This window comes from Oryctolagus cuniculus, chromosome 11 (assembly GCF_051225735.1).
Source record: "Oryctolagus cuniculus isolate XC-2025 breed Fujian yellow rabbit chromosome 11, ASM5122573v1, whole genome shotgun sequence".
In the NCBI taxonomy this organism is placed as follows: Eukaryota; Metazoa; Chordata; class Mammalia; order Lagomorpha; family Leporidae; genus Oryctolagus; species Oryctolagus cuniculus.
The window spans coordinates 108827893-108845334 of NC_142877.1; the positions used below are offsets into that span (position 1 = coordinate 108827893).

The following is a 17442-nucleotide window of genomic DNA, read 5'->3' on the forward strand; positions in this document are numbered from 1 at the left end:
CTGAATAGCATTCCATAAATATCCTATCAGTGAAATTACACAATAGGCTGTAAATAAGATTCTACACATAAAACTGACACACCGCGTTGTAGGTACCCATTCATGGCTGATGGACATTTAGGGCAGGGAGGGAAGAGGGGGTTCCACCATGGGCCCCTTAGCAATACTGCTGCTATGAACGTGTGTGTCCGAGTTTCCATGTGGACATGCTTGCATTTCTCCCGGGAGACCTGGGCCTGGAACTGCCCGGCCCTGGTGTGAACACACAGTTAAGAGCTCACCGGAGAGCCCCGCCGTGGAGCCCACATCTGGCTGCTCCTGGGCTGCTTCCAGGGAATGCGATCAATTCCGCCGGCCTCCGCTCACGGGTGGGTCATCTGGCCCAGCCCCGCCCGCGCCGGGGCCTGGGAGCGTCTCATTCCTGCACTCTGCAGGGTCGGCTGGGCCAGCTCGATGATAAATGCATTCGGCTTTAAAGCAGATACTTCACAAATCATAACTTACAGATGCGCCAAGGCTTTCATGTGGGAAAGACAAATGAGACTTCTGCTGTCTGACTCCGGAGCCGCTGAGGACAGGAAGCCACGGCCAGGAACCCGGCAAGGCCTGGAGAGACGTCGCTCCCCCAAGGAACGCGGGAGCGAACGGAACAGGAGTCCGCGGGGCCCTGCCTGCCTCCGCAGACTCGGCCGTCATCTCCAGCCGATCCAGAGTTCCCTGGGGTCAGGGACGATAACCTACAGTCGCTACACCTCCCAAGACAGGCTCTTGCTCAATGCATTCACTTCCGTTCCAGCCTACTAGCCTGTGTGGAGGACCTACTGTGTGCTTGGCTCTCTGTAAGACGTTGATGGCTGTTAGCAACGTGGGATGGAGTCCAGATGGTTCGACAGGGCATGCCGCCAAGATACCCTGACTCAGCCCCTTCCTTGCCTCCTGCAGCTGCTTCCCAGGAGGACGTGGGATCAAGGCATCCCTGCGTGTTACAGGTGAGTTTCCATCTGCAGAGGGAGCAGTGAGCCTGCTCACCCCTGCTGAACCCCCAGGGATTCCAGGGTGTGAGGCTGTCTGGGTCCAGGAGGGGAGCACCCTGACCTGACCCCACAGAACACACTCAGGATCCGACAGCTCACCAGAAGCAGACATGGCTCTCCCCCGATGTGGTCCCGATCCTTATCTTCACAAACCTCAACTCTTGCGAAAAGAAAACCTCCTCGCTCGGGGCCAGCACACCAAAGTGCTTCCAAAGCCCCTGGAGCCCCGCCACAATCAGAACCCAATTTGGCCCACTTCGAGTGGGACGGTCAAGGTCAAGGTCTCTGCACCCACATGCCCGAATCCAAACCCTGGCTATACGGCCGCCTGTGACCTTGGAGAAGAAGTATCGCTTCTCTGTGACTCAGTTTCCTCGTCTGGAAGGCAGGATGATAATAGGACCCTCAGGAGGACTGAATCAGGCGTAGGCACCTGACGTGCCATCAGCACTCCAACCAGAGTGCACACCTCACAGTGCCATCCTGGGCAGCCACGGAGGGAGAATGTGGAACCCCCCCCCAATTCTCACACAGAACTACCTGCTGTTTATATTATCATTGGATTCTGGTTCAGGGGCAGAGAGAGAGATAGACAGACAAGCTCCCATCCACAGAATCACTCCCCAAGTGCCCACCATGGCCAGGCCTGAGCCACACCAAAGCCAGGAACTGGGAACTCAATCCAGGTGGCCTGCACGGTGGCAGGGACCCAGGTACGTGAGCCACCTACTGCCGCCTCCCACATGTGTACCAGCAGGAAGCTGCAACTAGGAGTGGAGGCAGGACTTGAACCCAGGCACTCCAATGTGGGATGCAGGTGTCCCAAGCCACACCCTAACCTCTGGGCCAAATCCTCACACCTGCTGCAGTTACCATAATCGGTTACTACTGTTCCCTTCCTACCAGAACAATCTTGCCTCTCACAGGCGCCCACCTTTCCCCAAACACACATGAACGAATGCCCTGGAATCCGTGTCCTGCCTACAATGCCCCACACTTCTTTTTATTTTTTTTAAGATTTATTTATTTATTTGAGAGGTAGAGTTACAGAGAGAGGGAGAGAGAGAGAGAGAGAGGTCTTCCATCTGCTGGTTCACCCCCCAAATGGCTGCAACAGCCAGAGCTGAGCCAATCCGAAGCCAGGAGCCAGGAGCATCCGCCTGGTCTCCCACACAGGTGCAGGGGCCCAAGCACTTGGGCCATCTTCCACTGCTTTCCCAGGCCATTAACAGGGAGCCGGCTTGGAAGAGGAGCAGCTGGGACTTCAGCCATCACCCATAAGAGACGCCAGTGCCACAGGCGGAGGCTTAGCCTACCGTGCCATTTCAATCTGAAGCCCAGATCAGGGGACCTTTCACCAGCACTTACTCACCACCAGCTGGGGGAGCGCACCCCTCCCCCCATCCCACAGTTGGTCACAGTCCCCTCGCTGAACAAGAAACCACGCTGGGAAGAGAACCAGCTCTCCCACTGCTCTTCTGGTCCCACTGGCAAAGGACCTCATCCAAGTCCAGAGGCCACCAGCCACACAACACCAGGAAGCACCTCCATTTCTCCAGCAGCCGCCAGTTTGTGAAGGGACACACATGTCTGACACCACGCAGCCGTCACACCCTCAGCACGATGATACTCAACCTCCCTGGGGGTCACTTTTCCCATCTGTGAAATGGGTCTACCCAGGATGCACAGTACACAGGGGGAAAGGCCTGAAGCACTCGGGCAGCATGACACAGCCCAGGCTCCTAAACATAGCAGCTGGTAACAATGGCAGTGGCAGCAACAATCCAGGGAGGAGGGGTCCCGCCCAGATTCAAACTCAGTTTGATGAACGAAGCTTCAACCAACCGTATCCCGGCTCCAAAACCCTGAGACAACCGAATCACCGACGGGAGGGTTACTCCCAGCCTGCTGGCCTCCTCCTCTGTCTCTCCCACCCGGCTCTGAGCTTGTGGTCACCTCTGTGTCTCCCCACTGAACCCGGTGAGCAACGTACGGCAGACGGTAATAAATCTTGGTGGAAGTGAACAGAATGAGGGGTCCAATGTTTGGAAGCGCGTTGCATCCCACAATTCTGTGCTCCTTCAAAGTGCACTCTACCTCTCGTTCTGGGAGAGACTCATTAAATGAGCGATGGGAAAAAGAGCAACCCCAGAAGCAGGCTGCTGAGACCCGGCTCAGTCACGGACCTGTGACTGCAACCGCAGAAAGGTCACCGGGCACTTCCGGCCTTGCTTCTCCCAAGTCAGGGATGAGAAGCCTGGGCTGCACGTTTGCCAAGGTCCTTCGCACTCTGAAACCGGACTTGCCTCTCGGCTGCAACACAGCACCTGAGCCACCACCAGGTACAGCCCACACCCTCCGGCCAGGCAGCCGGCCTGCTCTGGGCCCATGCTAAAAACACCCATACTTGGTCGAATCGCTTGGCTTCCTAAGTGGGGATGTCCCGTCACTCCCGCTCCTGTGGCTGGAGCCCGCCGCCGTGGCAGGCCAGGGCCACGCTCTGCCCACCCATCCTGTCTCCGCCACCCCAGGCCCTTCCCAGAGACCTTTCCTGAGGCCCCTCCCCCACGCCCTATTCTGCTAACAACAAAGAGCCTGGTACACAACGCTGAACTTGGCCTCCCCCGTGGAGGTGATTTCAAGACATCTCTCTCCCAGAAATTGAGTGTCTGGGGTTGGGGGTTTGCTGCCAAGGCTTTGGGTGGCCCCAAGGTCTGGGGAGTCTGGCTGAGAGAAAACGCAGGCCGTGTTATAACCCAGAAGCTCACCCAACAGCCCTGCCCAAAACTGGATCAAAACAAAAGTTGTGCAATCAGCGAGGCCCCAGTTCAAGACTTCAGAAACGCATTCAGATCCTATCTGAACCTGGCTGATGGTCTCACCTTCCTGCGCACAGCTCCCTAATTAACCTGGCATGTTCATTTAATGGCCCTAAAAACTTGATGACTTCCCTCCCTCTCTCTGCCTGATGGAAGGCCATTAGCCCAGTGCATCTGCCTCTCTGGCACTCTTCAAATCGAAAGGCAATTCTAAATGAGATGAGAGGGAAAAAAAAAAAAAAAAGCTAAAAGGAAGAATCAACCAGCTACTGTCCCTTTTGAGGCTCTATACAGACTGTTTTATTGCAACCCCAAGAGTCTATGAAGTTGGTACTGTGAGAAGCCCATTTTCCAGGTCAGGAAGCTAAAGTTCCAGGAAGTTCCACGGCAGGCACGAAGTCACGAGGCTGGTGAGGGACAGGTGGAGGGTTTGAAGGGAAGCCAGGCGCTCAGCTTTGCTGCCAGACGGCATCACTGCTGGGCGTGGTACTCTCTGCTCCCGGTCACTCGGGGTCCTTGTCCTGTACACGCGCTCAAGGAGCCTGCAAGGCCACAGGCAGGAGATGCCTGGACCACGCAGGGGCCCGGAGCAGCCGACCCCAGGCTCCAGACTCGGCAGCTGGCCTCCTCAATGCCTTGCACCGAGCGCTGAAGATGATGCTGTGCTGTGTTTCTGTTTGAGTCAAGAGGCAATTCTAAGCCGTAATACTGTCGTCTCTTTAAAGACTTTTCTGGGCAGGGGCCCTGCTTACAACGGGAATGCTGGATTGCATCTCCGCAGCCTAACACCCGGCACCCAACTTCAGCCACTGACAAAGCAGGTGAGAACAGCCCCTCTCCATGAGAGATGTGGTGAAAGGCGCAGGTACAGATGCAAACACAACATCGCTCACCCATGCCACCCCTGGGTCAGAAAGGCTGATTTTCTCAACTGTGCCTTAACGGCAACCGTGTGGATACTCAGCGCACCACGGAAAGCAGAAAACGCCAACTCCATCCTGTCGATGAATATCCCTGCTGCTCTGGACAGCTTCCGAGTCACCAGGCACTGCACGGGCAAGAGCAATCTGCTGACCACTTTTTGGGTTGTTTTTGTGTGATTTTTCTTCTGTTCAGCCAAGCACGGGGCATTTGCCACCTGACAGTTCCTGCTTCTCACTTACGTTCTCATGCCATCTGTGAGCAGTGCGCTCGGCAGGGGGAGGATTCGGGGCCAAACCTCAGTCTTCCCATCTGTTCCATGCGAGGATTTCACCAGGGGATCAGGCTAGTAGAACTACCAAATAGAAAACAGCTCCCTGAATAAACGAAGCAGTTTTGGGGATTGCCAGTATCTGGGCCTGGATCTGCTGCCAGCTTCGAAATCTCTACATAATTTTTGAGTAAAACAGGAGATTTAGCTGAAATTAATAGCACAATGGGAAACTGAACTCGGGCTGGACAATAACAGCAGATTGAAAGCTTCGCAGCTGAGAGGTGGCGCCTCCACCGTTCTCCGGGCGCCCCCTAGTGGTCATCTGGTGAAATCCTGATGGAATGTTCACAGTTTTCTGCAGATAAAGGGCTCCTGCCCACTAATGGAAGTCCCTTTCATTTTTAACCTGGTTTGAATCAGGGAGCTAGGCGAACCACCGCCAGCAAACGCCAAAGCAGCTCAGAAAGGCGTCTACCAAAAGAGGAGGGTCCACTCCTACACACAGCATGTAGGCAGCAGGGTCCCTTCCACAGACCCCAGACACACCCTTACTGCTCCACCCCTCCCTCCTCACATTCACATCCTCAACCTGCAGCGCAAGCCCCGTCTGCTTTTCATTATTCTGCTTTCCAACTTCCCAGCGCGATTCTTCAACAGCTATTAAGACAACAGGCGCAAGGAGGGAGCTAAGCTTGGTTTCTGCTTCTTCAACACTCAGCCAGAGGAGCATGAATGATGTCCTGGGCCCCTTCTACGGACCCCCGAGGGCATTCTTACGGCCCTTCTCCTCCTCAGAGTACTCCATCTGCAGCGGCCGCACCTGCCCAGCGTGAATCCTCAGCTACTTGCTCGCTAAAGAATTAGCCAACTCTTCCGGAGGCAGCCTTCAAAAACAAATACACCACCCCGAATCTCCGATTAATCGATAACAGGCTTCTTTTCTAAAAGTTATAGGCTAAAGTTGTATCAGCCCAAGATCTGAGAAATGAAGTTATCCAGGTATCCAAGAATCTGGGGGCTCAACTTAGCTGACTGGTGCCCACTCTGCCCACAGAACTGACCCCTGCACAAATGCACAAGGAAAAAGACGTCAACATCAACCCTTTATGTGACAGCTCATTTTGCCCCCCCCCAAGCCCCTGTGGCCATTTGTCAAGTTTATGAGCAACCCTGGGCCCCCAAACATCCCCCCCAGAAGTGCCTATGGGGATTCCCACAATTAGTTTCTGGCTTTGGCCCGAAATCGATGAAAATACATCTGATCTGCTTCCAGCCAAAGAACCATGTTAATTTTCTGCCACACACCACACACAATATTTCTGCAACAGTCCAACTCCCCAGCCACAAGCAGTGTGCCATCGCAAGGCCCTCTTCTGCAGATCAGGATCCGGGCTGCGCCAGGGGAGCTGGGACCCCAGTAGGGTCTCAGCTGTCTCAGGGGCAGCTGGGCGAGACCCCTCCGACAATCTGGTAGCAGCGCAGCCAGGACCTGCGTGCATGGCAGCTGACTTTGCCGCAACTCAGCCCTGCAGCGTCTGTGTCTGAACGGCTCCCCCCGGTGCCCCGATCAGCGCCTGCCTGGATACCATGCCCTGGGCATTTCCAGAAGCCACGATGCCAACTGTCACAATTCTCAGGCATGCAGTGGTTGGGTTTATTTTTGCTCCCTACCCTTCTCTAAAAAAAAAGGGGGGGGGGGGCAGAAGTCCGCCCTCCCTTCCAGGGACAGCAGCGTCAGGGCGATGCGAGCCGGGAGTTTCAAGAGGATGCAGAGAGGGGCTTTGTAGGGGTGATGGGGGATAACGCAGAGACAGGGGACTGAGGGGACATCCCGGGGCACGGCGCGCACGCGGTCCCTCCAGGGAGACCCCCCGAGTCCTAAAGTTGCAAAATAACCTGCAAATCCTACACAGCGCTAGGCTGCCGGGATAAAGGGGGATTAAAAGCCCCCCAAATATGTGCAGACAGGATGTAACAAGTGTTTGGGGAGACACGCCTGCGTCACGGGGCGCTTGCGGCGGAGGGGTTCTCGCTCGGTCCCAGCGCTCACGGACCCCCACCCCGCCCCGGGACGCCCCTCACTCACCACTCGGCCCGAAAACCTCTCGGTGGCCCGCTTGACTTTGCCGTAGGTGCCTTTGCCCAGGGTCTCCTGCAGCTCGTAGCGGTGCTTCAAGTTGTGCTTATGATGATGTCGCTTCACGCCGTGCGGCTTCCTGGGCTCGGGGGCCGCCGCCGCCGCCGCCCCCGCCTCCGGGGGAGAGCCCGGAGCCCCCGGCCTCCAGTCCGGGCCGTCCCTCGCCGCGGGCGCAGCGGCCGCTTCCATGTCCAGAGGGGAGGCGAGCCGGGCTGGCGCGGGCAGAACCGGGCACAGCGCTCGGGGGAGGTTGTGGGGAGAGGAAGAGGAAGGGTGTCGGGGTCCCAGGCGAGGGAAGCCGGGGTGCGCTTAAGGTCGCCCCCGCAGCATGGGCGAGGCGGCCCGATCCCGCCCGGGCTGCGGCTCGGTCACTGGCGGCCGCGGGAACTGCACATCTGGCGCCCCGGGCGCGCACGGTCCGCGCACCGCCCCCCGGCCGCGGCGAGCTGCGGAGCGTCGGGCGAGGTGGCGGCCGCGGCGGCGGCGGCGGCGGCGGCGGCGGCGGCGGCGGGAGGAGGGAGCGGGGTGGCTCCGCGCGCCGGAGGGGGAGTGTTATGTGGGGCGCCGCGCCCCCAGCCCCTCCCCGGCAGGACGCGCAGACGGCCGGGGGGCGGAGCGGCGCGCTCGCGGCCCCGGGGGAGGGGCGCGGGGGGCGGCGCGGCCGTGGGGCTTCCCCCGCCGCCCCGCCGCCGCTGGGGCCACCCCGAGCCGGGAGGGGGCTGGGGTGCGTGTCGCGGCTCGCCCTTTGTGCGGCGCGGGCCGGCTCGGGGGCTTTGTCCTCGCCGGGCGGGGGAGGGGCTCTCAGCCCGGGTGCCGCGGTGCCCGGCGCTTCTCCAGGGCCTGCCGCCGCCTCCGGCTCGGGCCGCTCGGTCTCCGTTCCTGCTCGCGCCGGGGCGGCGGTGGCGGCGGCGGCGGCGGCTTGCGGGGGCGCGGGCCCCGGAGAGCGAGAGCGCGGCGAGCCGGGGGCCGCCGGGGCCCGTTCATTTTCCGGTCGGTGTGGCGGCGGGGCTGGGGGAGGGGCGGCGGGGCGGGGTCCGGCTCCGGCGGCGAGTCACGGCCGCGCTCCCGCGGCGGCGCACCCGCTGCTGCGCGCCCCGGCCGCCGCTCCGAGCCGCGACAGCCCGGGAGAGGGCCTCAGAGGCCGAGCCCCGGGCCCGCCGGCCTTCCCACCGCGCCCAGGACCGCGCCGGGTCTGCCGGCGGAGACCGCGGTCCGAGGTGGGCACACCAGGGACCCCCCGGCCGCCGCGCCCTGCAGGCCTCCTGGCTTCTTTGCACCTCTCTTAACCTGGAAAGGCCAGGTCCTGGAGCTGGGAGCGGCGACCGGGACCCACAGGTGCGGGTCAGCCGGGAAGGGTCTCCTCACGCGGGACGCTGCCCCCGACCTGCTGAGCAGGCGAGGAAGAAGAAGAGAGCCCGAGGACATGGCCGTGGGGCAGTTGGAAGTGGTGCGAGGTGCTGGGCCGCGGAGGCCGGGTGCGGTGTGTTGGGACCGGCCGGGCCGTTCTTTGCTTATGCACCCGGGACGCGACCCCTGCCTGCCGCCGCCTGGTTCCATCCTTTCCGCCGTCACTCCTTGTTGCCCTCCCTCCTGTCTGGCGCCTCACCTGGACTCCCCCGGGCCTCTGCGCCCCGCCCCAGTTGCAGTGGCCCCGTCCTTGCTGTACCTGGCTGGGCTGCACTCTTGTTCTCGGGTTCAGTTCCTCTCCTGGCAAGCATGGATTTCAGCAATCAACACACATGTTGCATTTTCTTTTCCAGGAACTCTTTGATGTACCTTGCACCCATGCTTGATGTGAATCCTGCCGCCCCAGGAGCCGTGGCATACACAAAGGGTGCATTTGTTCACACCTGTCGGGTCCACCACACTGGCGGGGTCCCCCATCCCCCACCAGTCTACCTGCAGGTTTAAGAGAGCGAGCGGCCCGCCATGGAGTCCTGGCTTCCCGGTACCTTGAACTGTTGAACCTCTCAAAGCTCCCTTTTGCCTCTTTGGAAAGTTCTGATTGGAGGATCTGTGATTGTGTCCGCAGTGGCCGTGAAAACTCACCCAATAGTTTGTTTGGTTCTTTCCCTCCCCTGAGCTGGGTGGGAACCCTCTGGCCATTCCCACTTGCTGAGGCCAGTGGCGCAAGACGGGGATAGTCGTGTTGCTTGCAAGTGGGAACCTCAAGGGATACGCGAGCAGGTTGCCAGGGCTGCTTCTCCATGCCTGAGCAATCATGGGGACAGAGCTGGAACCTCCCCAAGCCAGCCCGGGGCCCGTGTAGAGATTCCAGGAGAGCCGCAGCCAGCCCGCACTGGGTGACTATGAAGGTGCTGTTGGGTTAACCCGCTGAGATGTGGGGTGCTGGCACGGCCTCGATCATGCTGGCTGACAGTGTTATGGATTTCACCCCTACCTGTTGAATGAACAGCACCTGCCGTGGGCTGAGGACATCGGATCAGAAAGGTTAGGTAATTCGCCTCAGGTTACCCAGCTCCTGAACAGCAGCACCAGGACTGCAACCCTACATGTGCCTCCCTAAGCTCTTGCTCTCTGCCGTGCCGCCTGTCACCTGTCATTGAACCAGGAGGCAGGAAGGCACCGGTGCTGGAGGAGGTCCCTGGCATGCGCTGAGAGTCCGGCTGCTCACGGAATCCCTACAGCATTTGTAATGGGCTGCACGCGGCACAGTGCTAGTGTGCACCGTGCACAAGGGCGGGTTCGCGTACATGAAGCACCTCCTCCAACTACAGCCAGGCTCCTGCAGTAACCGCCTGAGCTCTGGGGTCAGACTGGCCACATCCACGGGCCACCCTGCTGTAGCCATCCTGGGCCGTTATTTTCCCCACAGTGCCTCTGTCCTCTCCCCTGGGAGGGGGTGATGGTGACCGTACACGTGGCATCGGCAGTGAAAACGGCGTGGTTCACAGATCAGGTGAGGATTGAGAGACACACGTAACACGTCGTGGCTTTTAGGGGCACACTTCACCCGTCCTCTTCGTGTCTCCCGCTAGAATTCTGGGCAGGGATAGAAAGCGGTTTGATCACTCTGCCTGAGTAGAGGCTGCTTGCTGGTTTCATGCTGACACAGGACAGGTGTGACATGCGCACTCGGAACCTTGACACTGGCCTACATCTTACACATTCCTCCATGGTTGTCCTGTATTACACTTTGTATTGTTGACGCAATTCAACAGGAAGAAGATCCATTCTCATTCACGGGAGATCTTGTTCAGAAAACAGTAATATCAGTAGTCACGTATCTACTATATATAGAACATTTACATATTTATATTTAGTAGATATTATACATATATATATTTATATACCGATCCATAAATGACAGGTAGCACTCTACCATCCTCTCGCTGGTCCTCTATTTTGTGTATATATTCCATCTAACCTTCGTAAAACTGCTTGGTGGGTGTTAGAATCCCCGTTCCACTGCCAAGAAAACGGAGTCTCTAAGAGGTTAAAGAAGTCGAGCAGCAGTTGCCCAAGTTCAGGCTTGAAGCCAGCTCCCTAAACTCTCACCGGCTTGGACCTCTATTAATGACATCCGTTCATGGGCACACTTTGGTCGACACTGTTCTCCCATTCGTCTAAACGAGGTTTTATGTAAGATGGTGACAATTCTGATTTTTTTTTTTTTTTTGACAGGCAGAGTGGACAGTGAGAGAGAGAGACAGAGAGAAAGGTCTTCCTTTGCCCTTGGTTCACCCTCCAATGGCCGCCACGGCCAGCGCGATGCGGCCGGCGCACCGCGCTGATGGATGGCAGGAGCCAGGAGCCAGGTGCTTTTCCTGGTCTCCCATGGGGTGCAGGGCCCAAGCACCTGGGCCATCCTCCACTGCACTCCCAGGCCACAGCAGAGGGCTGGCCTGGAAGGGGGGCAACCGGGACAGAATCCGGCGCCCCGACCGGGACTAGAACCCGGTGTGCCGGCGCCGCTAGGCGGAGGATTAGCCTAGTGAGCCACGGCGCCGGCCCGACAATTCTGATTTGAATGCTGCCTAATGGACAAGTTTCACTAAACAGCACCCGAAAAGCATACTTTTCTGCAGTGCGGCAGAAGTCTCAAAACCCACCTAAAACTCAACGCTCCTCCGGCCGTCATGGGGAGCTTCCCGGCAGCTACTCAGCCAGGGACGCGTTTCCCAGCCCTGGCTACCAAATCGATGTAAAGGAACAGAAGCACCAGTGATGCTCGGTGATTGCTGGCCAGGGTGTTTAAAACGTAGGTGTGCCCGTCCCACTCTGCCAAGCTGGAAATAGGCCTCTAAGACCCCAGGGGATGGTGAAGCGAGACGCTAAGGAAGCCTGGGTCTCTACACCTGCATACATTGAGGAGTAAATATTCAATAGTTAAGAAACCCAAGTTGACGCATTTCATGCATCTGGGGCTAGGGATGCGCTAGGACAAGTCAGACCAGGCTCGGCTACCTTCAGGCAGCTTCCATCCAGTCTCGGAGTAGCAGGCACCAGGGAGGGCATTCAGCTGACCCCCAGCCACCTCACCTCCTGGCTGGACCCAAGCTGTTTGAATGTGGGCTAAATAACTCAAGTTGACACATGAGCCTGAAAGCTAGACTGTAAACATGGTGTCTCAACTCGGTTTTCTGGTGCTATACTAGGTAATTTGTAAAGAAATTTGCTCCTCAGAGGTTTGGAAGCTGAGATGTCCCAAAGCCTGGCCCCATGCTCAGCCCCTGCCGAGGGCTGTCTTGCTGCACTGTGACACAGCAGAGGGCGTCCAGTGACAAGAGACTCAGTCTTGAGAAAGGAGGGATGCACACAAGAAACAGACACTGTGGATATAGCCCCAGCATCCGTGAACCCATCACGGGCCCACCCATCAAGAGCAGAGCCTCAAGAGGGCACCACCCACCCCGTCCCACTTCCTTTTTTTAAAAAAAAAAAAAATTATTTATTTATTTGAAAGAGTTACAGAAAGGCAGGGGTGGGGTGGGGGTCTTCCGTCCACTGGTTCACACCCCAATTGGCCGCAGCAGCCAGAGCTGTGATGATCCAAAGCTAGGAGCCAGGAGCTTCTTCCAGGTCTCTCGCGCAGGTGCAAGGGTCTAAGGACTTGGGCCATCTTCTACTGCTTTCCCAGGCCATAGCAGAGAGCTGGATCAGAAGTGGAGCAGCCAGGACTCGAACCAGTGCACATATGGGATGCCAGCACTGCAGGCAGCAGGCTTTACCCGCTAAGCCACAGTGCCACCCCCCCCAACCCCATCCTACTTGTAATTACCTCTCCAATGGGGTATGACTTCTGGTGGGAAACAGCAAAATCATAGCCGATGGGGACTTGGAACATGGACTCAGCAACCCAGACCTGCCAAGTGCAAGTCCTGGCTCTACCCCTTTCTAGCTGTGTGATCTTGGGCAACTTCCTGTTTGTTTTTGGTTTCTCATTTTTCAAATGAGAATGTTAAGGGCGGGTGTTTGGCACAGCCATTAAGACCCTGTGTGGAATGTTGTATCCGATATCAAAGGGCCAGGGTTTGAGCCCCAGCTACCTCCATTCCAGCTTCCTGTTAATGTCCATCTTGGGAGGCAGCACTAGTGCGTGGCCTGTGCCACCCGTGTCGGGGACCTGGATTCAATTTTGTCCTTCTGGCTTCAGACTGGCACAGTCCTAGCTGTTGCAGACATTTGAGGAGAAAACCAGTGAATGGGAGATGAACCACTCCACCCCACCCCTGTTTCAAACAAAATTTTTTCATTAAATGTTTTTTAGCCTATCATAGAAGATTTTTGGTGAGGACTGAGTGAATTAGTAAGAAACAAAACAGCACTGCAAACAGCAGGAGGTGAACGGTCAGATCCATCCTCCCACGTTTTGTGTATAAAGAATGTAAGGCGGCTGGCGCCGCCGCTCACTAGGCTAATCCTCCGCCTTGCGGCGCTGGCACACCGGGTTCTAGTCCCGGTTGGGGCGCCGGATTCTGTCCTGGTTGCGCCTCTTCCAGGCCAGCTCTCTGCTGTAGCCAGGGAGTGCAGTGGAGGATGGCCCAAGTGCTTGGGCCCTGCACCCCATGGGAGACCAGGAGAAGCACCTGGCTCCTGCCATCGGATCAGCGCGATGCGCTGGCCGCAGTGCGCCAGCCACAGCGGCCATTGGAGGGTGAACCAACGGCAAAAAGGAAGACCTTTCTCTCTGTCTCTCTCTCTCTTGCTGTCCACTCTGCCTGTCAAAAAATTAATTAATTAATTAAAAATTAAAAAAAAAAGAATGTAAGGCAAGGTCTTTTCACGGGCATTGATAGGTGACATCAGGAAACAAGGCACAAATAGAATCCATGCCAGGGACACCATCAAAACAACCCAGGGTGCGGTTTTGCTTTCAATCTCTCCTGTTTGCAGACGGAGAAGGCAGAGCGTCCACTGCAGCATGGGACAGAGTGGAACAGGCGGTGGCCCCGGGTGACTCCGGCACTGACCTGCCTGCCTCCTGCAGGAGATTCATCCCCTCCTGGATCCTCACGCACAGGTGAAGGGCCTGGGGCGCGTGGCAGTTGGCAACAGTCCCTCTGGCTTTGTTTTCTCTGTTCTAACTTCATGCTGGAAAATGAGATAGCTTCTTCCTGCGAGAATCACAGAGCAGAGACTTGGTGGAAGGTTCCAGTAGCAAAAAAAGAAACTGAAACAAGATGAATTCCTGTCGACGGGGAAGGTACTGGCAGGACTGCAGAGCAGAAGACGCAGTGCGCCACCCGGGAAGGGGTGGGTGCCAGCAGGTGGAGACAGTGGCTGTGTCGCAGGCAGGGTGTGCGGGAGTCTCGCAGGGTTCCGTTGAGGTCCTGCGGAGGGTTCTGGGAGCATCAGCTTGGACTACAGAGCTTTTCCCTGCAGGGTGCTCCCTGAATAGGCTCATGCACTTAGTGGTATTAACTAAGTGCTGACTCATGATGCTAGGTGTTAGGGATACAAACAACAAAATAAAGGAAATATAGTTCCTGACTTCGTTACGTTGACTGACAGACAATGAGCCCTGGACAGGTAAGTGTGTGACATGGCAGATAGTGGGAGGGGCCAGGGAGTGAGAATGAAGAGGGTGACCAGTGGAGGACTTTCTGGTCACGTGACATGTGAGCGCGGGCCCCAAGGAAGCAAGGGAGGGTACATACCAGTGGGACACTCAGGATATCCAGGGAGAGCTTCCAGGCAGGGGAACTATGCAAAGGCCCACGGGCAGAAAGCCCCTGTGGGTGGAGTGAAGAAGGCAGAGTACTAGGAGTTGAGTCCAGAGAGTTAAGAGAGGACCAAACAGTGCAGGACGTCATGGAGTGATGCTGGAGGTGTGAATTTCATCCCGGATCATGCACAAAACCATTGGCCAACTTTGCTTAAGGCAGTGACAGTCAGACTCAGGTTTGGACCGTCTCCCTCTAGCCACGGTATTGAAAACAGACGTGGGGAGGCGGGGGGCTGCAGAGCGGCCAAGGAGGTGGCCATGACGGATGCCAAGAACTGCAAAGCACGAGTCTGACCACTCTTAGTCACTATCGCAGGGCTTTTCCTCCTCCGTGTGACCACCATAGTTCTTCCCTGAAACACCCATCTGCCGCTGGGCTGCCTCCTCCAAAACTCTGCTGATCCGCTGGGGCCTTCAGGACAAGGTCGGTCCAGGCAAAGCAAGCAGAGTGCTGGCACTCGTTCCACAGGGACTCATTAGAATCCTGGTCTTACTGGTTTCCAGCTGTGTGACTTCATCTGAGTCACTCCACCTCTCTGACCCGTTTGTTCTCTTTCCTCCTTGCCCTGGATATTGTGCCCTGCCTGTCAGCAGTGGCTTCCGTCTGCCTTGTTCCCCGCCTTGTAGTCCCGAGACAATGCCTAGCATGCAACAGAAACTCAACAAACAGGCCTGGAGTCAACGAGCTGACCTCTGCAGGAGCAACCATGGGGCATGGAAGCTGGCACCACCAGTGCTCTTTCTTCTGGCTTCATAGTGCTGCCTTCCCGTTTCCTGCATGGTCACACCCCATAGGACGCCCTTGACTCATATTCACACCCGCCCCGATGCACCTCGCATTCCAGGTGCCCTTCCCACTGCTCCGTGCCTCTGAGCCTGTGCACCTGCTGTGCCCATTGTCTGGGATGCCCCCTCTGCTGTCCTCGGACAGCCAACTCCTACTCATCTAGGGTGCTCATCTGAGGACATTTACCTCTCCTCTGACCCTGTGCTGGGCAGAACTGAAGGTTCAGTTCTCCGTCCCCAGGGCACTCCGTTCCCAGGTTACCTCATGGCATTGCAATGACTCAGTGGCTCACCCGGCTCCTCCCAGCTGCCCTTGAGCGCAGGATGGCCAGGTCTGAAGCAGCTGTGTCCGACAGAAAGACGATATGAGCCACATGGGACACTCTTCCAAAAGTTCATGGAAATTGCATGTGACAGAAAATCTATGCAGGGATTTTAGCGTTTCTGCACCAAAATCAACATGCCTTTTAATTTTACCTTTCTGTGAACTTTTGGAAGTGCTGTCCTCATGCAATTTTTTTTAAAGGTTTATTTATTTATTTGAAAGTCAGACTTACACAGAGAGAGGAGAGGCAGAGAGAGAGAGGTCTTCCATCTGCTGGTTCACTCCCCAGTTGCCTGAAACAGTTGGAGCTGCGCCGATCTGAAGCCAGGAGCCAGGAACTTCTTCTGAATCTCCCACGTGGGTGCAGGGGCCCAAGGACTTGGGCCATCTTCCACGGCTATCCCGGACCATAGCAGAGAGCTGGACAGGAAGTAGAGCAGCCGGGTCTCAAACCAGCACCCTTATGGGATGCCGGCGCTTCAGGCCAGGGCATTAACCCACGGCACCACAGCACTGGCCCCTCCCTCATGCATTTCTAACTTTTCTAGCAGCCACATTCATAACAAGTAAAAAGAAACAGAAGTAGGTGGTCAGTGAGTGTTTGTGGAGTGAATGAATGGATAGACAAATGGTTTGAGTTGTAGCTCTTCCACCTGCTAGCTCTATCTAGAGTCTCAGGAAGTGAGTAAACCTCACTTTTCTCATCTGTAAAATAGGTATAGTACTATTATCTACCATTAGAGTCGGGATGCTATAATCCTACAGGGTTGATACTTACCTCGGAGGATGAATGAAGGTAGCACCTATGCAGAACTTAGCGTCATACCTGCGTGGCCTGTGGAAAGCACTGGCAAAACAGCACCAGCTATGCCTGCTGCTCAAATACTAACTTTATCATTAGATTTATTCTACCAATTTTATAGTAACTACGTCAAGCAATTACAATGCCCCAAGTAACTCTATCCCAAACTGCCCTCTCCCTCCCCTACCCCCCCCCAAAAAAAATTTCTAGGTCAGGGGAAAATGGGCTTGAGACCTGGGTTTCCTCCATAATTGCCTATATTTACCTGTGCTGTTTTTATTTGTATTTTCTTAACCATGGGAGACAGGTCCCCCAGCCCCACCCTGCCAAGATCCAAGGCAGATTCGTATCAGGCCTGGAGTACGTTCTGTTTACTGTCACCAGGGACCTGGGCTCCAAGAGCAGGCACAAGGGGGAGGGCGTTCCAGGCAGGTCACCAGCCTGTCCCGGCAGAAGCCCTCGGTCCGCTCACTCAGGCCAAGTGCAGCCAGGCTGCCCGCACGGCCAGCCAGTGAGACATCTACTGGCTGCTTGCTGGCAGAGGAGGCGCATGTCCCAGATGCCTCTCCAGAGCCAGCTTCTCCAATTCCCTCGCCCAGCCCCAACCCCTGAAGTCCTTAGGTCAATGGCCACATTTCCAGTGTGCCCACCCACTCGTGACGCTCTGCGTCCGCCTGGCCGTTCGTTCACTGGACACATGCGAGTTCAGCACCTGTGACAATGCAGTCGCGTGGGGGAGGGATAAATGGTAACGTAGAGACGCCCCTCGGCTCTCAGGGAGCTCCCAGTCCCTCCCATCTGCACCGTGCTTTGCACTTTACAAAGTGCTGCCCCAGTGGCGAGCTCTTTCAGTCCTCACGAGGATATTTTGCATGGCACCAGATCCATCTGTTTTCCCCATGTGCTAAGAGACTGAGAGACCAAAGGTGAGGTCTCCCTGCCTGCACGTGAGGAGACAGGACGCAGGGCAGCAGTGTGCATAGGCTGTCACATCTCGCAAAAGACCGCAGAAGGCAACACAAGTCAGCGCACAGAAGGAGAAAAGCCACTGGGCTGTACAGCTAACGACTCCTGAAAGAAACTGCGTGTTACACGTGGTGGGAAGAGCCACTGATTTCTTTCAGGACAGGTTGGGCACCGGGGAAACCCGCAGGA

General features: G+C 56.8%; 1 protein-coding gene and 1 long non-coding RNA gene across 4 annotated transcripts in view; both read right to left on the minus strand.

Annotated features, from left to right (window-relative positions):
• The window catches only part of NUAK1 (NUAK family kinase 1), a 73433-nt gene extending 65751 nt beyond the window's left edge, over window positions 1-7682 (minus strand). Inside the window, exon 1 of one of the 2 annotated variants that reach the window (XM_017342131.4) lies at window positions 7135-7682. In XM_017342131.4, coding sequence (XP_017197620.4) covers window positions 7135-7374 — 240 coding nt within the window. In that variant the 5' untranslated portion in view covers window positions 7375-7682. The remainder of the gene's footprint in view (window positions 1-7134) is intronic. The other variant, XM_089307579.1, reaches the window with a different exon arrangement.
• Window positions 7683-8854: 1172 nt separating this feature from the next.
• On the minus strand, window positions 8855-16685 carry LOC127491180 (uncharacterized). Of its 2 annotated transcripts, XR_016216262.1 has the most exons (7): window positions 16553-16685; window positions 16264-16332; window positions 15718-15905; window positions 15454-15503; window positions 13620-13763; window positions 9085-12300; window positions 8855-8986 (listed from the first exon to the last, which is right to left on the minus strand). It is a non-coding gene; the product is annotated as an uncharacterized LOC127491180 (long non-coding RNA). The 2 variants fall into 2 exon arrangements; XR_007919777.3 differs by lacking the exons at window positions 15454-15503; window positions 16553-16685 and having other exon boundaries at window positions 16264-16437.
• Window positions 16686-17442: the final 757 nt, after the last annotated feature.